The following is a 25,038-nucleotide window of genomic DNA, read 5'->3' as shown; positions in this document are numbered from 1 at the left end:
ATGCTCCGCTCCGCTCGGCTCGGCGCGGCGTGGGCGATTCGATCCGACACGCCCGGAACCGTTCGAGACTCGCGCGGTTTCCGGCTAATGGCGCGGAATCCGAAACGCGGGCTGCGAAACGGCCGCGACGCACGCGAGCCAACTTTTAACCGCGAGATCTCGACCCCGGCATCGAATTTTAGCCGATTTTCTCGAAATACTGCCCGCAGGAATTGCACGAATGTCTCTATTCGCCGTTTAGGTTCCCTCAATGAAAGTCCCGCCTTTTTCCCTTCTAGCCAAATCATTTCTTTCTTGTGCGAGCGATCGGGCTTTAAAGCCCGAGGAATGATGTTACTAAATCGTGAAGTATGGCAGTCTTTTCTCGTTCCTTTCGGAGAGTGGTCTGGTAAAAACAAAAGAAAGTTTGAAAAAAGTTTCGAACGGAGAATTAAAAGAGGAAGATATGTACGGTATAATATGGATTCAGCAGATAGCAGGCGTACGATTCCTGTAATTTTTCTAGTCATGTTTAATGATAGGTGATTTTTTTTTAGTCTACATGCTTTTATAGTGGTGTTACGACTTTTCTAGTCACGTTTAGAGATTTGTAATTTTATTAGACAACGTTCCACGTGTATTTGTAGTGGTCTTACCATTTCCCTGATTTTTCCAACCACGTTCTATAATAAATAATTTTACTAGAGAATATTCCACCAGCTTGTATAATGGTCTCACGATTTTTCTAATTTATCCAGTCACTTTTAACGAGTCGTATTAACACGTTCACGGACAGAAAAAATTTCAGTGAGCTGCAAAAATAGACAGGCAATTTTTCATGAAACTAGTTGTACTATCCGAAATCTGGTTAGACAAAAACAATAATAATAAGTTAACTGTCATTAGTAATGACAGTTGGTCATTACTTTGAAATGTACATTGATTACAAAAACTTAAGGTTGTATAAAATTAAAAGAATAAAAATTGCCTTTAAAATTTGAATGCTACAGCATTCATGTGATTTTGCATCACTATGAAAATGAATGCTATTGCATTCACGTCCACTGTAATGGCTACATTTATTGATTTTCCTGTCTACCGATTCCTTGATCGGCATCTAATTTTCTGATGATTCTTTTTGTCAATTTCAGCCTGATCCACCGCGACACTAGGCCAGAGCCAGCGATAAAGTGTTCAACATTGCGAGGAGCGACCAGGCTGCCATCAGCTCCGGATCATCGGAGCGAGGCTCGTCTGAGAACGGACCCGAAGGTGTTGGTGTTCGTGGAAACGTTGTACTCGATGCTGGGCAAGAACATCGCGGAGCTGCTCGTCTCTAATCGAATAAAGTAAGTGTCGCACAGAGAGACAACCGGTTTGATAGCGTGTTGATACTTGTCGGTGGGTTTCGCGGTCGTGATAACAGCTATCTAGCGACCGGAACTGCGTAAATCGGCCGAGGCTCTTGCTATTTCGTAACGATACGTTGTCTCGCGCATCACAGTGCAGTGGTGCACGGTTAAATTTGCATCGAACTCTTTTCTACACGCTAGATACGTTTCCCCAGATTCTCGAGAAATTGACGATGTTTGAGCAGCCATGAATTCGTTGCAACAAATACAGTGATTACTCTCTATATGTCACCTGGATGATAAATGTCGCGGAACTATCCCCACTACCGCGGGGTATAGTCCGTGAGGGACCGCGAAGGACGCCGAGGAGTGTAAACATAACACGGCGTGGTTATGTCTCCTGGACGATACACGACGCTGGCAAGACCCGTGTTGTTGACATATATCGAGAATTCACTGTAGTACGACACTAATCTCGGACTCAATTCAAAACTTCGTGCTTCCACTTTTGCTGACCATAATTCCTTTTCGCATGAGTAGAATTTCGAAGATTTTTGTGTCAAAGTCGTATAAAAAACGGGGGTTAAAATGCGTACGGTTAAATTTACACGGGTCAGCCCCAATCTTCTCCCAACAGTCTTCGACCGCTGGCTCCTCGACCAATGTAAATTTAACCGTGCGCTATAATACTAACCGACCGATCCGCAATAATACGATTTTTACGCGGGCTGTTTGTTTTCCATTTCGACGCGCGATCGCCGGTGTTCCTGCTGCTCCGCGAAAAAAAGAACTGTTCATCTTGTTAGTGTTTTACGGAAATACCGAGACCGGTGCCTCGCAATTTTTTTCTGTTTTTTGTTTTTTGTTTTTTGTTTCACCACCACCCCCCTGTTCGTATATTCCGCGGCGTTGCCGAGGTTACTCTCGGTATCGCGGGATTCGTTCCATGCGAAACGCGAATTATTCTCCTATATGTGTGTGTGTGTGTGTGTGTGTGTACGTTTTTTTTTTCGTTTCTTTTTTCTCCCTTTTTCACCGGCCCCGTCCGCAATAGCTAGTCTGTTTTCCGATAGCTTGTTCCCCGCGTTCGCATGATACGCCGGCCATGAATCGAAATTATTTTTTCGGCAGAGACGATGCAGTTTTCCGTGCTCTACCCCTTCCCCTCCCACCTCCCCCCCCGATGCTAGTTCCCTTCTTCCCGGAACTCTGAATACTATCGATATAGTTCGCGCGCTGTTCGCTGGTGCGATTGCGTTATCGTGCGGATGTTTATGCTGATTCGAGGTTGAGAGATTGTTGTTGCGAAGCGTTGTTCGTGAGGCGAATCGAGAAGCTTTACTTAAGAGAGCAACCGAAATTATTCGGTAGCCGTGCGTGCAGGAGAGTGCGAAATGAATTTCTCTCAAAATGGAAGGTCTGTGAAGAAGAGAAAAATTCTAGGAAAAAGAGATAAAGTGGCTCAGGGAGGAATTAAAAATCTTGTGGTGTCGCGTCGATCCCGGAATTGGGAAAATTCGGATCGCGACTAGGTAACGGTTGACGGCGAATGATTGTATAGTCGATCTCCGGAGAACATGAATCTTTATTTTGCTAGATGCAAGACTTGGCTTGCTTTCGGTCGTTCGGTGTTTGAAACAGTTCTGATCTTGTTACAATCGTATAGGAATTAGGAGAGCTCGGATGTAGGTGTGGTCTTAAGAAATTGTCTATGATTGGTTGAAGGGTGTGTTTTGGAAGGTGTTGGAAGTGGTGGAAAATTAGGAAGAGTAGGAGTAGAGGTACATTTGGTTAGAGGCGGCTACGGCTATAAAACTATAAATCTAGGTACTATAATGGTTCCGCAGTTCAGCATGTGCTCGTCCGCTGAGTTTTACTCGGATTTTCAACTACGCTAAACTACGGTAGGTTTTTTATGGCGGTCATGGTCCCAAAAACCCAATGACAGCGTCTAGAGAGATCTATATGGTCTAGGGTAGGAGAGATCACAGCGGGATAAAAAAAAAAGGGGGGGAGAGAACGATCCAGCCGATTTTACGCAACGTCAACACCACCGACGGTTGACAGCGACAAAATGGCTGCAACGATGTTTCCAGCCGGCTCGTTAATATGCACGCGGTTTCTGGAGTTTCGGGATTTTCCCAGCGAACTGTCAGAACGTTGCGATGTAACCGAGAAATCGGTCGGACATCGCCGCTGTGGTTCCCGCCTCTAAAGATAGGAAATCGGACGCGGCGTGTGCAAATTACCCGAGAAAATCAAAGTGGAAACGAACCTTCGAAGTTCCCTCTGGAAATAGACCCGGCCGTTTTATCGGGGCGCAGTGGCAAACTAGGCCGCGCCGGCAACAAAGTACGTGGCCGGCAATTAACGGCAAAAAGGGGCGGCCAATAAATCATAATCGTCTCCGCGGCGATTATTATCGTTAACGCGAGCGGACTTCTCAAAGGAGCCCTTGGCCGTCGATCGATCGTTAATAGAACGCAAACAGCAGCAGCAGCCCGGGCTCTGGTGATCGTTGTCGTAGAAAAAAAGGGCGAAAGGACGACCGGGAATAACGTCCGCCTCTTTATTCCGTGTATTTAAAAAACGATCGCCTTCGGCAAACTTCGCGCCTTCGTTTTATTCCCATCTAAAGAAGGGTGAAAAAAAAAAAGAATGAGAGAGAGAGAGAGAGAGGGAGGGAAAAATTAATTCTTCGAACGAAATGGCCGAGCCCGTTCGCAAACAGCGGTTCTTCCGCTGGACGTGGCAACAGTTTCGCGAAAACTGGGTCGTTCGCGTTTAAACTAGTCTCTACTTGAAGTCGTTCCGCTTAATTGCGGTAAAATGACGCGTGAGCAGCCGCGTGTCCGAATACACTTGATTTTAACTCAGTTTAATCGCGGGGATTATTGTGCTCTCTCTCCGTCGCGCTAAGAACGCCGCGCCGCTTCTTCGACGAGTTGTTCCGACGCTGAATTCCGTTTCGATTATTCGCTTAATAATCATGTAATGAGCTACGTTAATCCTCTCGGATACTCTTGTCGCTCCGTTCGCGACTGAAGAAGTTACTGGAACAACCATTGACCGTGAATTGAACATTTTCAAAACTTATTATATTATAGTGCGCTAACACGACGATTACGTAGCATTTACCAGACTTGCACAAACAGAATATTTTAATGGCTGACCGACTTCAGTTAACACGTAGGAAACCTTTCAGCCAACTCTCGCTGTGCGAATCATAAAAATCGCTCGTGTAAAAATGAATATCAGCGATATGTGAGTGATACGATAGTATTAGATATGCATGGTATTATTCCGGAAGTACCGTACAAGTTTTCCAGCAATCTTCTACGTCCGTTCGAGAGCGCTGCGTTTTTCCTCGATCTCGACTAGCAAGAACGAAATTAATAACGCAATAGTGACGGCAATAACAGTAACGCCTCGCTCGCAAGTTTCATTAAAATTTCCCCGGCGGCCATCTGGAATTTCTTTTCTCATTACGGGCGCACTTCGTTCGCATCGCGCGTGCGGTGCCGCGCCGCGTCAAACAAACATTTTTATGCATCGCGAATGGAATACGAAAGAAACTACTGCCTTTGCGTTAATTAGAAGAGAGCGCGTGGCCGTATACGTAGGGTGTCGGCTTTTCCTAGCGTTTTCCCGAAGCGTCCACAATTCCTGCAATTTCTCTCCCCACCCCCGGCGAAAATTGCCGTCCAAACATCGAACCAACCCTTCGGAAGTATACGGCTTAACCGGCGAGCAATCACGAAAACCATCGACGGATTCGAGTCTCATGCTACCCCCTTTGCCCAGAGATCGATCTATTCACTACGTCCGCATTCATTAGGGGAAAAACGGGCAAAAAAGGGTACGTCGAAGGGACGTTGGTGGTGGATAACCTGGTCCGAAGACCTTGATGGACAGTGGACTCTGTCGCGTTTCAACCCCCAAAATATCCTGTTTTAAATTGCACCCATTCATATTTCCCATTAAGCGTATACAATTCGCAGTCCAATAATTATACGGGGTGTTCGACTACAGGTGGGAGAAAATTTAAGGGGTGGTTCTCCATGACAATATACGACGAAACTGAACAGTAAAAAATTGCGATTTCGGCTTCATTTTTTAATTATTAACCAGTTAACTGTGTTCGACGAGTATACTCGTCATGAAGAAATGGCAATATTTTGTGCCATGACGAGTATACTCGTCAAAACGGCTATAATTCAAACAGCGGTTAATTTTTGCGACGCAACTTAGGTACACATTTTCCAAAGAGGTCGCAACAGCTGACTGGTTAACAGGTAAAATGCGGCAATCCGGCCAACAGAGATGTGCATTATGACGTAAGCAACGTACACCTCTGTTGGTCGGGTTGCCGCATTTCAGGCGGCTTTTGATTGATAATAACTAAAAAATGAAGCCGAAATCGCATTTTTTTATTCCTCATTTTCGTCTCGTATTGTCTTGGAGGACCACCCCTTAAATTTTCTCCCACCTGTAGCAGAAAACTCCCACACAATACCTTGTGTATCCTTAATGGACGGAGTTTATGCGTTTCCAGTAAAAATGACTAAATCAAATGCAAAACAGTTTTTCACGAATTTAAAATTTATTGGAAACTTAACACTAGGTTTACGGGACCCGTAAAAATGACGAGTTCTAACAGTTTTAATTCAATATCATTGAGATTCTAAGGATGCATAGATGAGAAATTATTTAGCAAATTTATTTTATTGGGCGTATATTATTTTTAAAATATTGCTTAAATTTGGGAAGCACGTTCTTGCTGTTTTTATGAAGTAATGCAAAATAGTCACTTTTAGTGCTCCGTATTGAAATGTATGCAGACCATTTTTATTTTACACAGAAATCCACGGTCTTAAGATTAACGATTTGAACGAACGATTAGTGTCTGGGAATGACATTCGCCATTTTTGGGGGTCAGGCACGGGTAGGGGTGGTTGGTGGCAACGCAGATTCTTGGATAATCACGCAATAATGACCGGCTAATAGGACGCGATGGCCGAACTGCGGGGAATTAGTCCACCGGAGACACTTTGGCTCGGGATAACGGATAGGGGTAACGATAACCTCCTGTGCAACGACGGCGGACTGGATGAAGCGTCATAGGTGGATAAAGTGACAGTCGGAGTATGACATAGAGAGAGAGCGTATGTGTGTGTCTGTGTATGTGTATGTGCACGCATGTGTGCATGTGTGCGACGAGTCGCGTGTAACCCGAGAGGGCGAGCGCCACAAAGGGGTGAGGTCGCCGGCTGCATCAGGGGAACCGGACGTTGCAACGACGTCCGCTGGAGCCGGCTTGGATGTTTATGTAAATTCCCAGTTTATTAACTGGTTTACGGAAATGGGAATTAAATAAGTGTTTATAGGCGGGGCCCTGTAACGCGCCAGTTAGCTTTCTATGGAATCGCGTCACCGCCAAATGAAGAACTATGGGAACTCCCGTCTCGAAAAATGGTCTGGCTCTAAAATGCGTTTGCACAACAAATTCCCCATTTTCGGAAAATTCTGGACACCGTTATAATTTCATAAAACAGATTGACAATTTTGCGGCGTGGCTAAATTCGTTCAAATCTTTTTGTAATTTTTATTTATTTATTTTCTCTGTTGAGAGTTCAAGCTAATACAAATATTGTAAATATTATAATACTGATTTGAACGATTTAATTGTGAATTACTATCATTGCAAACGCAGATAACTGTGATGAACTATAATTTACCTATAGTCAACGATTTTATAATCGATCGATTGTAATTCTCTGCTTTGTTAATAAATAAGGAGCTACTGATGAGCCCCGAAAGAATTCATGTTACGATCCATTAGTTAGGGTAAGGGACCCAATTACTGTGCCTATATTAAGTATTCTTATTTTTAAAGCATAATGGATATTTAAAAAGTGATGTATAACATGAACTGCTTTTAATGAAAAAAATTGAATACCTCTTTTTTAATATTCATTACGCTTTAAAAATATGTATAATAAAGTATAAGTATAATTAATACAGTCACAGTAATTGCGTCTCTTACCCTATTTGAATTATTTATTACGAGAAATGGGAATTTAGATGGAACTTGAACATTGTAACTTTAACATTGTTTTGCTGTTTTGCATACTGTTTCGCGTGAACAGTATTCTTGCATTTGCACCTACCGTGCAGATGACGCATCGATAGTAATTGAAAAGGACGGCGCAACGTCGATTGCCTTGAATGTGGATGTTCCGATTCGAAATGGAATTAATTACCGTGTCTGGCCGCAGGCAGCATCATTTCACTTGACCGTCCGTTCGACGCACTGACAGCGGACGTTGCGGAATATTTTATTAAAATTCACCCGCGATATTTTCGCTTTTAGACGCCTGTCTGACCACATACCGGACGAATCCGCTTACGCGTATATTTCTATCGCGCGAAATTTCATACGCGTTCCGTGCCATATTTTTTTTTCTTCTTCTTCTTCTTCTTCTTCTCTCCCGACGAGACATGTAAATGCAAATCTCGGCTCGCTCGAGCTCACTATTATTACTGTGCATTCCTATCCGCGTTTTCGTTGCTGAATTTTAATCATGTAAACGTACAAACTCCGCACTTACATTTCACATTTATTGCGTCGAGTGTGGCGGAACTATAAATTAACACGTTCACCGCCAAGTGATCCTATTCCTTGATTAGGATTAGAATTTAATTTTTGCGAATCAACACAAATTTTTCTACAAAATAAAAATTGTTTCATAGACGTTTCATTTTTACTTTAATAACTTTAACGAGCTGAAAACAATATAGATGGACATTCTTAGTAACCTTTTCTCAATTATAAATGGAGCCCACTCATTTTTGCCATGAATGCATAAAATCCGCAGTCTAGTCAGAAGATAAAACATTTTTGCTTTCAGTGCTAGGGAGGTTTACTATTAACCCTTAACGGACCGATGCCGCCATATAAGCGGCATGGCACTTTTACTTACTGGGTCCAATGCCATTAAACTAAAAAAAAAGTAAAGTATACATATTAGGTTGTTCGGAAAGTAATTTCGTTTCTTTTCTTTTTTTTTGTGAAAATGAAAGACGATTTTCTTATAGTGTACAAATATTTAATTTGATTAAATATTCTCCATATGGGTGCAATACCAAAGTACCCAATTACCCAAATTTGTCTTCATCAACTTGACCTGGCCTTCAACATCAAAATTGCCGGAACGAAATTTTGCAAACCAGTTTTGGCACTGGCGTTCTATCGACACATCTTCTCCATGCACATTGAATAATTTTTCTCTTACTCGAACATCATTTTTACCTTTTCGCTAGTAAAAAACTAAAATATGTCGAAAATGCTGCTCTCGACTTTCCATATTTAATGGGGCACCAAACAAAAACTGTTGCGCAGAATCGAACAAACTTTTTCACAAACAAGCCTTGCTATGACGGCTGTCAAAATATACAATGACAATGCGGCTTAAGTGTGAAATCGCTCGCGAAAAAATACAATTACGTCCTCTGTTTCCGAACAACCCAATATACATATATAAAATAAAATATAAATATTTTCCTTTCTATACTTGATATCAAAATGTTGAGTCCACAGTTTCTCTTCGTACGAAAAGTAGCTTGGACCGGATGGGAAGTAAACTTGAAATACTTCCGGACCGTTAAGGGTTAAATCTCCTAATCCACGACTTCAGCAAAGTGTAACGTTCCATAGACTTTCTAACTGAGCCCAGGAACGAACGTTCTCCTAATTTATTTTTTCTCAAGTGATCGCCAGAGGTCGTGAATTCCGCGAAAACAACGAGAAATTACGCGCACGAGAGAGAGAGAGAGAGAGAGAGAGAGAGAGAGAGAGAGAGAGAGAGCTCCTGTGTCTGTCATCCGATAATCGGAAAGCTAACCGGCGCACCTGTCCACGGACACACAAGCGTGAAACCGGGGATGGGTCAGTGTGGGGGCGGCAGAGGCCGCGCGGCCTCTCGTTTGCTTTATCCGGTGCAATTTCATAATCGATAATCGAGGCCGGAGGGAGCGGCGGCGCTGGCCACTCGCCGGACATCGTCCAGCTGTGTGTCGCGGCCACCAGCAACGGGGAATTTTGTTTTCCGCGATCCCAGCCCGCGATCTCGCCGGCCACCGCCGTGTTTGATTAAGTGACACCCGAACCGAAGACCTGGCAACGTTCATTCCGACTGCGTGTCTGTTTGCTAATGTCGTCGACCGACCCTGATACACCTGTTCGTTCTACGTATGTCCCGACGATTTTCCGCGCCGTTGGAATCCACGAATCGTCGACGCTTCCCGGTCCGAAGCGTTTCCTCCCTTTCATTTCAAAATTCGCTTTATTATTGTACAATTTAGTTAGATGCCAGCCTGCGTAGAACAACTGAGAATTGTTACATTTCTTGCTACGTGTGGACCGTTTATTTTGAAAGTGGTGCAAGGCCGAAAAGAAATACAAATACAGTGATTTCTCTATATATGTCGCGAAGGCCTGGACGATAAAAGTGCGATTTTAAGTCGAAAATCGTGGAAAATGGCAATTTTCCGACTTTTAAGCGTTTATAACTCGTATACGAATTAACCAATATCGGTGAAATTTTCAGCATGAATTTATTCGAGCGAATCAAACACATTCTTGAAATTTTCAATACAGGCTCGGATAAAAAAGCCAACTTTTACTATTTCTTTTGCGATTCCGACCAATTCAAATTTTTTTCAAAAATTTTTTACACCTCATCGAATAAACTAATCCTTCTAACTCCCCGATAACATTCAAGTCATTTGATCTAATTTTTAAAAAGTTATGTAGCTTCAAATAGTGTAGACTCAGTTTTCCTCCTTACTGTATGTCGCTGGCAAGACCCGTGTAGTTGACATAAATCGAGGATTCACTGTACACAAATTATGTGATATCTCATTAATTTAAGAAAACGGACTCACATCAATTTCAAAATAAACGGTCCATGTTATCAATTCGTGACATTACCGACGAATGTACCGTCAATCAGTCGAGCAACTCGCAAAAGTTGTTGTCGTGGATATTTAAAATTGAAGTACTCGAGGATCGATTAAACCCTCCGTCAACACCTACGAAAGTTTGCAAATCAACTCACTGTGTATGTGCAATCAAGCAACAAACGAAAAGGTCTCTCTCTCTCTTCCAGCATCAAAATTTCAGGGAGTTCCCCTAAACGCGAGATAGTTTCGGGAAACTATCCGGTTGGTGGATGTTCGCAGAACGTTTCCCGACGTGTCGCACGGCGCAAAGGGTGGCGAATCGCGGTTGTCGACTCATGGCACGAGTTTTCCGCGCGGCGCTGCGCTGCGCGGCGCGGCGTGTCGTCCGATCAGCGGTTTCGATGTTCGAGGCGCGTCGTCCCTGGGGATAGTGGAAAGTCATTAAGGGTGTCGCTTGCGCGTCAGCCGAACCGCCGCCCTCCCCTCCCCAACCCTTGCGTCTGGGTTAGGTCGACGGCGACGCTGAGCGCAGCTTCATAAATACAGGGTGCATTTCATACGGACTGTCTGCCCTCGGTGTGACGGTTGTTCGTTGCGCGCCGCGACATGACGTACGACCGACAGCGGCCGGACTTCGCGGATTTCCGTTCGAAATAAATATGTATCCGCCCGCGCAGCTTCCGACGTGACGGGACCCCGACCGCCGTCGCTCGGACATGCATACGCGTACGTCATTTTATTTTATTTTTTTCGTTCAACTCTTCCCCCCCCCCCCCCCTCCTTCCTTCCTCGCCTCCTGTTTTCCTCCTCTTGCACGAATTTTTTTTTTTTATTTATATTCCATTCACGTTCCGCGCGGTTACGCTTCGCGAGGAATAGGGAAATTATGAACGTGCCCGCGGGGGTGGAAAAATATCGCCTCCCGCGTTGGATCACGGCCAGAGGATCGGTGAATAATGCCGAGCCGCTTTTCCTCGGATAATATTTACCGATTGAAACCAGCCTGCTGCTTCTGCTACCTCTCTTGCTCCCCCTCTTCTCCTTCTCCTCCTCCTCCTCCTCCTCCTCCTCCTGCTGCTCCTCTTCAGAGAGGATTAAGGAGCTCGGGGAAAGTCGAGCCGGAATTCGATGAGCGACCCGCTCTCTCTGATCGACGGGGATAATTTCATTCGGGACGGACGTGTTTACGCCGGGGACCTTTAACTAGATTCTACGCCGTTCTTCCACGAAAACGGACCTCGCCGAGGGGTTTTCACGAACGGGTTTGTGCGGCGAGTTTGCTGGGCCTGGATTCAGAAATCTTCGAGGATTTTCGATTCGGTTTGCGGATTCTCTGGTTTTGCGATGAATTGATTCTTGGGACACTGTGGTGAGATTAGAGGAACTTGAGATTGTTATCACTTGACTGCGGATTTTATGCATTCACGGAAAAAATTAGTTGGTGAGACGCGAAAGAAAAATTTGATTTTTGTGTTGCTGATACGTTATAGGAGACAGTACAGTATTACGGTATTTATATCCTATTAAAATTACTAACGTAAGAGAAGGATTCAATTTTTACGTACACTACCGCTGAAAACATACACCGCGGTGGATACGTCGATGAATCTCGTATTTAATTTTAGTGCAGTAAGTTCCAACGTTAGATATTTCATAAGAAACTAATGAAAATCGATTTTGGTCACTATTTTAGGCACCGAAATGACTTTTAGGCAATGCTAATACATATATCGCAAGTGTCCGGATACTTTTGAGCGGTAGCGTACGTCTCCTTTATTTTAATGGAGGCAGACAATTTTTATTTTTAATGAAGCAGTTGTAACGTTGCTTTTGACTTGTTATAGTCATTGGAAGGAGGAACACGTTTTTGTTCTACTTGTGTTCCTTGTTATTCATTTGAACGATTTTAAATTTTGCACGGAGATACGAGGTGTAGTGGTGGAGCATTTAGGTCAATTTAGTCAAGTGTTTGTCAAGTTCTTCACTACTTTTTTGAACGTATTTTAATCTCTAATAGGTTTATTGATCTTCTTGCTGCACTCAAGAGTGAAGTGTTCAATAGAAATTTTTTCTCAAAGCATTTTTATAGTTCGTATCGTAATTCCAGTACTTAAGCAGCCTCTTCAGATTAATCGCCGCAAGTTAATTAGCTGGATGACGCCTTTAAAGTGCCACAGACATCCGAGAGTTCAACGAAGCATAGTTTCGCTGTCGGCTGCAAGGAATTAAGGTCTGTCTGACCATACGCCGACCTGTTCTACTTGAACGTCTCCGATGACCCCGTCTACGTTAGAGTTTATGCTAATAAAACTGCAACAACTGGATTCAGCTGTTCTATATATTACTGCTCGGATCATGTTCTACATACAGTCTTCTCCAATTAGAACCACTTGACATAATCTGTCTAGACGAATGTTTTTGCAGAAGTTTAAAAAAATGAAGTTGTGCTTCCCTTTAAAAAAAAAAAGGAGTAAGCCTTTCTTTGTCCGAGCAATTGTTACTGCACTCTAATTTAAACACTCGGAAAATTCGACTTCTGCCAATATTATATTTCAAAAATCCACTTAAGGCTATAATCATTTAAAAATTAATCTTGGGGGAGGATGCACCTTTTTGCAATCTCTTGCAAATCTCTTCTAAACGAGTTCTAATTGAAACGCGCTCAGAAGTTCAAATTCGACTTCGCTCCCCTATTATATTCCCAACCTCCGTTTCAAAAGCCTATACAAAGCAAAAATCAAATATTTAAAAACCACCCCCGGGGGAGGGTGAATATTCCCGCAATCTCTTACAAATCTCTTATAAACGGAGCCTAATTTAACCCCTTAGGAATTTGAATTCCCTCGCTCACTATATTTTCAACCCCCGTTTAAAAATCCACACGGAGCAAGAATTAATTATTCACAAACCACCCTTTGTAGTAAACATTCCCGCAATCTCTTACAAATCTCTTACAAATGAAGTCTAATTTAAACGTTCAGGAATTTGAATTCCCTCGCTCACCGTATTTCCAACCCCCATTTAAAAATCCACTCGGAGCAAGAATTAATTATTTACAAACCACCCTTTTTATTAAACATTTTCGCAATCTCTTACTAAATCTCTTTTAAACGAGGTCCAATTTAAACGCTTGGAGGTCCAAAATCGACCTCAGTCCCTCTTCCAACCTCCATTTAAAAAATCCACTCAGAGCTAAACTTAATTATTCAAAAACCACCCTTTGTTGTTCGCAGTCTGGGGAGACCGAGAAAGTTCCACAGACAGTTCGGATCCCGATGATCACCGTTCATTTGTTTCGCGAGCCGTAGGGCACGTGAGAGTATCGCAACCCCCAGGGGGTGAAAGGGGGTGAAAGGGGAACGTTGAAAAGAACGCCAGACAAGGAGAGAGACGAGCTCGGATGAAACTTCGGCGTGCGTGCGGTCGGAAAAAAAGAGCTCTCGCGAAAGGGAGGGTCGATCGACGTTTCCACCCCATGGCGACGTGGAACGTTTACCCTCTGCCACCCTCTCGTGTCGATGTCACCAGTAACGAGTGTCGTGGTGCGCCGGGCTGCATTAGTACCGGGGGATGCTAAAAAATAACGACGAAACGCGGGGGAGGACGAGGACCAAAGGGGTGGTTTGAGGTGGCTAGGGGTGGTTTTCTCGCCCTCGGATCGATACCAGCTGATACATTGTTTCCGGATAAGAAAACGGCGGCCTTGTCTCGCGTGTATCGATGCCACTGTTTGTTTTCGTCTGTACGCGACACTTTTGATATATCGGGCCACCCCCATCCCCTAAAAAATGAGCCGAGCTAAATGATAGATGGACTGACCGTAGCTCGAATTATGCGAGATCGTTGTCCCGCGTGCTGAAGTTGTCGAGGATGAGATTGGAAATAAATTTGTTTTTTCGTTTTGAGTTCGGAGACATTTATGGGAATTAGGAAGGGGTTGCAGGCTTCGTTGATGGGTTCGTTCGTTGCTGTTTGTTTAATTTTTTGGTAGCAGCGGCACGACGTAATGGGATGCTGTAGTGCAGTCTCTGTCGCATAATATATGACGGTGGATTAAATAATTTTGCAAAAAGTTTTGTATTTCGTCACTGGTTTCTGTTACGACCCTCTGAATTTTATAATGACGACTGATTACGATGGAGACCTGCGGAGAAATTTTTTTAATGAAGAAATGTTGAAGTTCGTAATCTTTTGTATTTTTAATCATTTAATTTTGAACTACGACATTTCTTTTGACATTATTATTTAATAACTAACGAGGCTAAAAGCGACGGGTATTTTTGCTTAAAAATGTCATCATTACTAATCTCACTATTTACTGATAGTAAAAAAATGCTCCAACGAAGATTTTGATATCAGTTCGTCCGAAAAATTGGTTTTTAAAATCCCGGTTTCGATGCAAAGCAGAAGGATCGGGAATACGCAGCTTCCTCCTTTGCGAGATGCCCTTTGATCTTCCTAATTCATTAGCCAAGCCGAAATCGCGCATTCATCCTATCAATACGGTCGATTGAATCGTTGACCAGCAACAAATCCGCTAATAGGTTAATCAGGATCGTAACAAATTACGGGCGAATGTCGATGAGATTAGAACCCACCCTCCCCAATTAGAGGTCGTATTTTAAACTAATTCGGGGAGAGCGGGGGGGGGGGCTAATGCGTCGGCTGACGGACCCGTCTGGTTTTCGCCTAATTATCCGGACGGTCCACCTGCTGGAAAAGTTTCGACGCGAGTATGCCGCGATTTTATCATTCGGGGAAAGTTTTTCACCCCTTCTTTGCCACTGAAACGCTCCGAAACCTACAGGGTTATTCAAAGCAGAAAATTTTCAGTAAACAATCAAGTGTATATTCGTACACCCAATAAATTCCCCACATAAATAAATAATGTTTAACCTCTGTGTCGCTATAAATTTCATATCTCTCATTTGAGTTCAATATTTGCATGCTTGATCCGATTCAAAAATCGCCTTCTAGCTTTCTAGCTTTCTTTAAATTTTTCCGTACGTTTTTATCGTCAAGTGGCAAAAATAATTTCGGTTTCTATGTTGTTGTGTTGATCATTTAATGCATGAAAATTGCAAGGGTTGCAAGGATTAAATTGGTAACGCGTCGTACAAAATTTTGCTGCGGGGATAAAATGTTGTTTGGCAGAGTTTCGCATTTTTCCGGGAATTCCGCAGACGCACATCTGTTTCTCGGTCACAAAAGGCTCTCTGTCGACGGTGCCGCCAACGACGGACCACCCGGTAGACAGGGGACTATTAATAACCCGTAGAAAGGATGGAAGTCGTCTCGAACGCGGGATCGGGAAACAATTACGCCGCGAGAAGCAGCCGGGAAATTCATCTCTCCTTGGCAGGGGAGTCGAAATTGATGGAATCTGCTCAGCCAGGTCGAGCACCGTAATAATTATCGGCTTGCTCAATTACGCCGGTGCCCCCGGACCACTCGCTCGTGAAATCTTTCGCTGGCCGATCGCGATCGGCCGGCAACCTGTTCCCCGGTTTTCCGCAACGAGTCAGAAAATCTAATAACGATTTTCCTTCGGAGAAACACTGATGCGATTAACTGCCACCTCTGTTTCGAGCGATTCGGCTCGATCGAGGATACTTCGTAATGTCCCGAAATGAACGAGACAGAGAAATCTATTTGCTTGTGTTCCAAAACGAATTTTCTTTCCTGTTTCCAAAAGGTGAAATAAAAAAAATAATAATAATTTTGTACAACATTTTATAGATCGGAAAAAGCTTGGGATGGTACGTGGAATATTAATGATCCTGATACAGCGAATTCTCGATATATGTCAACAACACGGGTCTTGCCGGCGACATATATCGTCGAGGAGACATACCACGAGCAGTGTTATGTTTATAATCCGGCCCCTCCCGAGGTATACCCCGTGGTAGTGGGGATAATTCCGTGACGTTTATCGTCCAGGCCTTGGCGACATATATAGAGAAATCACAGTAATTTTATCGAATTTCGTATTGCAAGAATATGACGGGAAATTTTCATTGCGTATGATCCGTTATTATTCTGTTTTATTTTATTTTGGCGCTATTTTATTACGTCTTATTTTATGCACACTTTGAAGAACCTTTTTGGGAAGTTCGCAAGAAATGTTTAGTATTATAGTATTTTATTGCAGTATTATTTTATTATGTTTCATTCTGTGTACACACTTTGAAGAACAATTTTACGAATTTTGTATAAGATCCTGCCAAGAAATATTTACGCAAACATGTAACATTCGTGAAGAATTTATGAAGAATACTTGAAGAGTATTCTTTAATACCACACTGCGGATTCCTATGCCTTTCTATCGAGAACGAATATAAGAAATAAAATATACAATATACAAGCGTAACATCATTTGCAGATCATGGTTGAAATATTAGAACCATTGACACAGTAATTCAATTATCACTCAGCGTTTATAAACGAAGGGCAAGGACGTCGCGAAGAACAATAACTTATGGCAGCAGATTCGGCCGGAAGCTCGTCTCAAATTGCCACTTGTTGATCACAGACGTAAACGCAATTTCTCCGCATTAGAATAACAAATCCGGAGATCGCGACGGTACGAAAGGTCCCCGAGTAATTATCGCGATTACTCGTTTCGCTCGTTGATCATCGTATTTCCCACACGGGGGTGGAGGAGGAGGGGGGAGAAGGAGGACCGTGGTTCTTTTAATTGGTTCGAGCATCGAACCTTCCTTTTCCCGTTTCAAGAGCAGACTGGCTCGACAAGGTCTCTCCCCCTTGGCAATATTTCGAAACGGAAGGATCCTCGGGGCGTCTCGCTGCGCGAGACGGCTTAATTGTGCTTGTGTTCCGCGAGATTCGCCTCTCGCGGTTTCGCGCGGGCGACGATACCGCGCTAGGAAATCGCGTAATTAATACGCTTCCAAAACGATGCTCCCCTCCGCTGGCTCACCCTTCTTGCTCGCCCGTTCAAGATCCTCGAGGAATGCGGTAGACAGATAATTCCGAACTTCCATTGTCCCGCCGCCTTACAAAGAGCCCCTCTAATGGTGCCCACTTAATGGAGACGCTGCCGCCTCGTGCGCGGAAAACAATAACTTTCGCGGCGAAAGAAAGTTCGCGTAACACGGCCGGGAGAGATCCGATCCTGAAAGAAAAAACGCGTTTTGTGGAAATTATTCAGCTTCCGATAAGAGAAAGTTCTGGTGCTGGAAAATCAATAGTATTCCGCAGAAAGGAAATGCATTTTACAACAATTATTTCGATTTTTTTTATGGGGGACGTTCCGGTCTGGGAACCTAGAGAATCGGCAGCTCCACCCTTGTGGAATAAAAATTGATTTTATTAGCAATTTTACAGGTTCTGTTATGGAGCGGTTGCGGTAGGAATTTCACAGTGAATAAATATGTTTGACAAGACGCAGTAGAAACAACGTTAGCTTGCACACGTCGGTTACGTTTCAATCAAAATTGTTATCGAACACATTGGACGAGGGTCTGCGGGAGACTGTTTTCGGTGCTATCGATCTGCTGAAAGCTGATTGTCAACCGTTAATGCCGCTAAACAGAAATTTATCAATATTGAAATTGACTAGATAATATTGCGAGCTTAAATAATCACGTAATCAATAATTGTTGTTAATAACGCTGTTCGCTTCTACGATTGGAATAGATGAATCTTGTGTGTCACGCTCGTTTGTGCGCTATTCAACGTGTTAGAAACATTTTTTTTTACAGCGAAATAAACAATATGGAAATCTGCAGTTTTCGGTGTTTATTAACCATCGTTCAGCGAGTACAGGGTCATTTTTACGCGATGCTGTCGCAGTAATCAGTGCGCACAGAATTAATTTTGATTGCTCCAACAGGAACGATGTATACCTCAAAGTAGTAGGAATAGTGCATGTCGTAATTTGAAAAATTATTAACAGAAGAACAACAAAATGCGCACGTATATTGGGCCATTTAATGCATTCTTTGATCACGCATAAAAATCGTATAATTTTACACTACTGGGTGTACCAAAAAGGGGCGAACCTTAAACGGTCCTACGACATTTTTGGGACACTCTGTATATCCAAACAGAATGAGAGTCTATCTTGGAACGATTGCACAAGATTTTCAAGACACTTTCAGCAGGAAAGTTATTATTATTATTATTCTATAATAATTAATTTAAGGAATTTCTGTAGTAAGAATTCAATGACTCAGAAACAACAATCGAGCGACGCCATTGTTCCAAGATCTCCAAACCGGCGGGCACGCTTGCTCGAAACGTCATCAAAACCGCAGCTCAAAACGGTTAACAAGCGCTCATAAAATCGACTACCTCGCGTCCCACAGCGCCAATAGAAAATCCTAGCGGACAGTAAAAAAAAATCTACGGGACGAGCACACGGTTATTTGCCAGACCGTAAAATGCGCGATAAAAGAAGACGTGAATAAAAAACGGGGGGCGGGGAGTAATAAAAGCGGGATAAGCGAGGCGCAGTTTTGAAGCGTGGTGCACACTCGTACTCGAGGATAATTGTCGAATCTCGGAGCGGGCCGTTTTGTGACGGATCTCTTGGTGAAGTTGGTAGAACTGCGACGAGTTCGAACTGATATGAGCGCAAAACAATTTGCACAAAAGTCCGCCGTTCAATTATTAATTTCTTCGCGACGGAAATAAAATTCCATCTCGTTGCTGTCGATGATCTAAAGAAACCTAGGTAAATAAATCTGAATAAACCTAACACGAACCGACACAGTATTTTGTACCTAAACTATAATCAGATTTCCGTATACCGAAATCCCTCCTAATTTCGGCTAAGCCAATTAGATCTTGGTGAAAAGGTCGAAAATCATCTCACGGGAATAGTGAAACCACGTCGCAATAGTTGCTGACGAAACAGACGGATATTCCACTGTAAAATCCATCAACTCGTGCAAACTATCTAGCGGCTTCGCTCGTTAAGCGACGCGCGACGGTCACTATATACCAACATGGCGGCGCCCTTACCTGTCACAAACGCTGAAATTCGTTCATCTTTACACACGTATAACTTTTGAACTAGTGACCTCCTCGGGTTGAAACTTGGACTTTCGGAATTGTCTCGCAATAATCTACAGGATTTCATTTAAAAAGAATTAAAAATTTCTGGTTTCCTCAGGTGAAATTAAGCCCAAATCTTCTTTTTCTAGGGAACTTTCTAGGGAATTGTGAACAAAACAGGGGTTCCGATCACTGTAACCGTAAAGTCCTAGTGCAAACGGCGAAACGATTTAATCGCGACTGTACGGACAAGATACAGGAATCGACGTTATCGGCATAGCCGACATTCGTCCTCAAAGGGCTAAAATATTGAAATATTCGAGGTAGCAAAGTTCCCTTGCAAATCCGGCCAAAGGCTAAAGTGGCCGGGAGCTAGCCCGTCAGTTCCGCCAGAGTTCTATTTATATTCCGGTATCGGTGTTACTGACAAATCCTGTTATCCGTCCTCTCGGGAGGTGGTCTTTAGTCAAAGACAAAGACTAGACGGCTGGATCGTGCACCATAGGCTCAAATCGAAGAGAGAGGGGGGGGTAGGGCCATTGAATGGAGGTCGATAAGAGGGCCACTCGGAAGTGGCGAGGTCGTAGGAGGTTCCAGGGCTGGATAGCCGGGGCAAAAAGAGGATAATATTCGACGTGGATGCGACGAGAGGGGCGAGAGAGGGCTGGGCAAGAGAGCTTTGAACTCTGTCGGCCACGCGGCATCGTCTGCCGCCAGGAAACGAAACGAACGGAACGAACGGAACGGAACGGAATGGGACGAACTAGGCAGAATCCTCTTGAGGCCAAGGCGGATCGTAGCAACGCGAAAAGGTCACTGACTGACGTTCCGTGCCGGCTTAAGAACGGCTTTATGAATTTCTCGTGCTTCCCCATCGCCTTGATCCCCTTTACACGCTCGCCTTTCGATTTCGCGTGCGAGCCTCCTCTCGATTTCCTCTCCGTTGCAAATGGGGCTTTCGGGTCGATCGACGGCCGACGAGCTGATTGTGGATCTTAAGCAGCTCGCGGGAGATCCGATTTCATCGTCATCCGCACCCTCCCCCTCACCCCCTGCTCCCTGTACCCTGCCCCGCGAAGGTTATACGCCGACCGACCGGGATAACAGCTTCTAATCTTGTTGCCTCTTTGAACCGTTTGATGCCCCAGCCATTTCTTCCTGTCCTCCGGGGAACCAGCGACTCGTCCACCGAGCGCATCCTCTTCCGCGAGTCTGTTTATCAGGATCTTCGTCCCTTTGTGCCACCTCCGACCCTGCTCGATCAAACCGCCTCTAATCTGCGGGACTGGTCGAATTAACCACGTGCTTTGACGATCTCGTTGCAGACGTTACTAGAACCACTCTAATCTTTACGCGCCAATTTTATTTCACATATTCTTGAACCCACTTCTTCGGGATCGACGTTGAACCTCTTCCTGGACTCGATACGAATATGTAGGCTGCGGAGCTTCATGCAGAATGAAAATTGTCTGCATATATTATGAGAATAAGAGAACTTCACCTTGGCAGTCCAGAAATTTTTTACTTTTTATTATATAATCCTGTACATCCTGACGAGAAAATGTCAAAAATCGAAGTTTTCAGGAGAGGAAGTCACTGGTTTAGAAGTTATGCGTATTTAAAGTTAAGAATGCACAAGAATCCTGATAGAAGGAAAATAATAGAACATGATCTTCAATTTCTCTGACGATTGTACTGTTTTAAAATTCGATCTGCTCGTTTTGGACCGCTCGAGACCTATGCTAGGCTAGAACAATCTATCAATCACTTGAACAACCGTATAAATTGTATAGCACATTCATGATTTTGTCAGGCTCGATCGCCCCGCATGATTTAACCCGTACCGTAGTTTATCCAACCAGGACAGTCAATCAATCATCAGGGAAAGTTGCAACAGGCGTCATCTATTAAACAAACAGGCTGGCTCGCACCCGATACAGTTCGTACGAGAACAAATGTCGCTGAGACAATATATCAAAAATTTTCGCCGAATGATCGAATATCTATCTAACTTCGTCTTTGACTTCGAAGATCGGCGAGCAACCCGGACTCCGGATAACAGGATTTGTCCCCGGCGATCGAGAATATAAATTGAACCGCGGCGACGCTCATCGGTTTACTTTGTCGAGACTGTTTGACTTGGTCCTCGGCTACTTTGGGTCTCCGGGTATAGGGGTTCGTCGCAATGTTATGCGGTGTGTAAGTTAATCCTGTGGGGCAACCCTTCGGTTGTTCGGATGTTGTGCTTCCCCCTAACTGCGGAGCATGACCGCGCGATACTAAATATTATCTTTAACCTTGTCCTCCCCCCCTCAATTTTTCCAAATCAATTTTCCCTCGGTAAGGTGGGTCTATACAGTTTTACGGCAAAATTGCTGGAGGTTTTTATACAGTCATATACTATACTAAAAACAATTTCAATTTCATAAGACACCATATTTAAGGTGAGAAAAGGTGGGAGAAAATTTAAGGGCTGGTTCTCCAAGACAATATAAGACGAAAATGAAGAATAAAAACATTGCGATTTCAGCTTCAGTTTTTAGTTATTACCAATTGAAAATCCGCCTGAAATGCGGCAACCCGGCCAACAGAGGTTTACGTTGCTTACGTCATAATGTACACATCTGTTGGCCGGGTTGCCGCATTTTAGGCGGATTTTTGCCCGTTAATAACTAGAAAATGAAGCCGAATTCGCAATTTTTTACTGTTCATTTTCGTCTTATATTCTCACGGAGAACCACCCCTTAAATTTTCTCCCACCCTGTAAGTAGCGTCTGGTAGGTTGAGTGTTCAATTAAACTTAACCACAACGGTCGCAACTAATTAATTGATGCGTGGAGATGTTATTGATTTAGGGTAGACGGAAGGCGTCAGACAGACATGGAAGGGGTTCAGGGTTAAGCATCCCGAAGGAATTTGTGTTCCAAAGAAAGTTAGAGCAATAATCGAGGAAGGTGGTGGGACTGTGATAGAAAATTGAATGCCCTCTCGGGCTAAGTGGAAAGTAATCGGCGAGAGTGTCTCTTGCTGGAAACGAGCCTCCGAGCGAAATCATTCCGGCATACCGCATTCTCCGGGAAGTACCGAGTCCTCCCGGAGTATTAATACACGACGTCTACGAGTACACACGAAGTAGAGGCTGCCACTCCGCGCCCCGGCATTCAATGCTAATTCCCTCCATCCAGCAAGTTTCCCCGGAAATTTATTCCAACTGTATCAGCTTCAAGCTCCATTTGCAAGGTCAATTGGCGCCCATTAAGACGTCAAGCAACCGCTCCACCCCCGCGAGCGTTTACGATCGAACTTCGAGCCACGAAATTTTCGGCGAGCCTGCATCCAATCTGAACTTCCTCGAATTCACCAAATACAATATCATCAACTTCACCAAGAAGTCCATCGGCCAAGATCAAGATAAGTTATGTTTCATCAACCCTTGTGTCAAGACCCGGTGACCTACTTCAAAGTTTGTTCGAAAATGTATTAAACGTTCCGACTGTAGCATAGCAAAATATTCAAATATTCATTTCTACCTTAGGCAATTATATTTTCAAGCGTCAAAATGTCACTGAAATGTCTTTAAAGCTACAATATTAATAATTTTTACTATTCTACTTGAAGACGTTCCGCCATCCTGCAGTGTCTTTATTTTGTCTTAATATTTATTCTTGGAAATATAATGAATTTGTGACCAAGCCAATATTTTCTAGCATTATATTTCACTTCTTTTCTTCTAAAACCACAGGTGAAGCAACGGTAATCTGCTCCAACAATTATGGTGTATTCGTTCAACCCTAAAAAATGCAGATGTAGGGAAAAGTAACAGAAGTTGTACCAACAGCTTGGTTTTTGGGGAAAAAAATACTTGCAATGTTCCCAATTGTGGCAATTGACAATGAATTTAATTAATCGACTTTGAGTCTGATTTAGTTGATACATTCTGGGGAAGAGCAATATTTGCAGCTCTATTAGTGATATAATATTAATAAACCGTGAATTTGATTCATTTTACGTGAATTTATGCGGTTCAATGTACGCTAAAGTATAATCAAACGTATAATTTATGCACAAACGAAGCACTCGGAAAAATTGCTCGTAATCTCAAATTTTCAATTTATTTTCTCCCGACATTTCCTACAACGTCCCCCAGTTTTTTCAGGCCAGGCAAAAATTTCGGAACGCAACACGGCCAACTTTCCCCGTTTTTGCTATTCAATGTTAGAAACGTTGGAAATTTTCACCCTACCATTTCCCCCGCAAATTGACCCGTTTCCTCTACGTCATCCGCAGTTTCCTACGGTCCGCGTAAAAATAATTTTAAAGCTTCTCCGGAGTGTTTACAATTTCGGATTTCAGACCCGTTGCCAATGACGGCGCGGGTTCCGCAAACAGCGGAGCGGAACCGGGGCGCGGAAAGCGCGCGGATTTCCTCGCGAATGGCAACATAAAATTCCCGGTGTCCCGGTTCCATAATTTTCCCCGGGGTCTGTGTACCCGGAATTCCATTCTGGCACGTGGTCTCGCCGATTTCTTCGTTCGCGAAAGCGCGAGAGAGAGACTTCCGGTCTCACCTTTCCGAATAAAGGTGCGGTTACACCTGGCCGCAATTCCATAAGTGGTTAGACAAGCGAAGAATCGAATAAGGAAATAAACTTTGAATAGGGTACACTTTTCTTACGGGCTGAACTTCACTTCGGGGGACCAAAGATTTTCAACTTTTTTTTATATAATCCTGTAGATTTTGTCGAGAAAATGCCAAAAATCATAATTATTTCACGAGGAAACTTTTCTGTCGTGTGTAAGTCGTGGTTGTTAGGCTACATAGTAGAGGACGTGTTAATTCGAGGCGTGTAGTACGGAATGGCGAACCGAGAAAAACGACTGTGACCCGAGTAAACGCTGATTTAAGGGTGGCACTTCGGAATTGCCGGCGCGGCATCGCTTAAGTGGCGGCTAACTTTTCCGATTTCGGCCGGCTTAGTCCCCGCGGCTCGGAGCGGCGAGCCAAGTTAGCTTCGAACGAACTCCGCCGACGGGTGTCGCGATTTTGTTTAATCGCCGCCCTCCTCCAACCCCGGAGGGGGGTTGGTAATAAGTTAAACAGTAACGACGGGGAGACTGTTAAGCTTCAGTCATCCCCGGGGAAGAATTTACTGGACCTCGTCTACCTTCGGCTTTACGGTCGACTATAAATCTTACATTGTCTGTGGATATTGGGACAACCGAGGGATTATTAAGCGAATAAGAACAAATGCACGTATAAAACTGTCTAGAAGTGATTAGTCCTCGACATTCTTCAAACACAATTTTATTTAGACGTATATAGAGCTACACGCTTTTCGTATACTATTAATGGCCTTATGAGGACGTGTATACAGGATGTCCGGAAAATGTTGCACTTGAAGGTGGTGATTCCTGAGATCATTCTAAGCACCTTTCCCCTTTGCGAAAATCTTCTGCGTGGCTTTGTTGAGGAGTTATTAAAGAAAAACGCGGACCAATCGGAGCGCGACGGCAGCAGAGCGGAGCGTTGGCATTGGCCGAGTCGGAATACGTCCGCCGTAGTCGCGCTCTTATTGGTCCGTGTTTTTCTTTAATAGCTCCTTAACAAAGCCACGCAGAACATTTTTGCAAAGGAAAAAGTTACTTCGGATAACCTCAGGAATCACCCCTGAGGGAGTACAACATTTTTGGAACATCCTGTATACGCAGTCAAAGTATTTAT

General features: G+C 43.7%; 1 protein-coding gene across 1 annotated transcript in view; it reads left to right on the top strand.

The window, feature by feature from the left end:
• Sfl (N-deacetylase and N-sulfotransferase sfl) overlaps positions 1-25,038 on the top strand; it is a 230,607-nt gene that overhangs the window by 147,556 nt on the left and 58,013 nt on the right. The window contains exon 3 of the mRNA XM_076806140.1: positions 1,131-1,328. Within this exon, the coding sequence (XP_076662255.1) occupies positions 1,131-1,328 (198 nt within the window). The remainder of the gene's footprint in view (positions 1-1,130; positions 1,329-25,038) is intronic.

The sequence above is a fragment of the Halictus rubicundus genome, chromosome 2 (genome assembly GCF_050948215.1).
Source record: "Halictus rubicundus isolate RS-2024b chromosome 2, iyHalRubi1_principal, whole genome shotgun sequence".
Lineage (NCBI taxonomy): Eukaryota > Metazoa > Arthropoda > Insecta > Hymenoptera > Halictidae > Halictus > Halictus rubicundus.
Note: the sequence above shows the minus strand (reverse complement) of the source record. Positions and strands in the feature narration are given on the sequence as shown.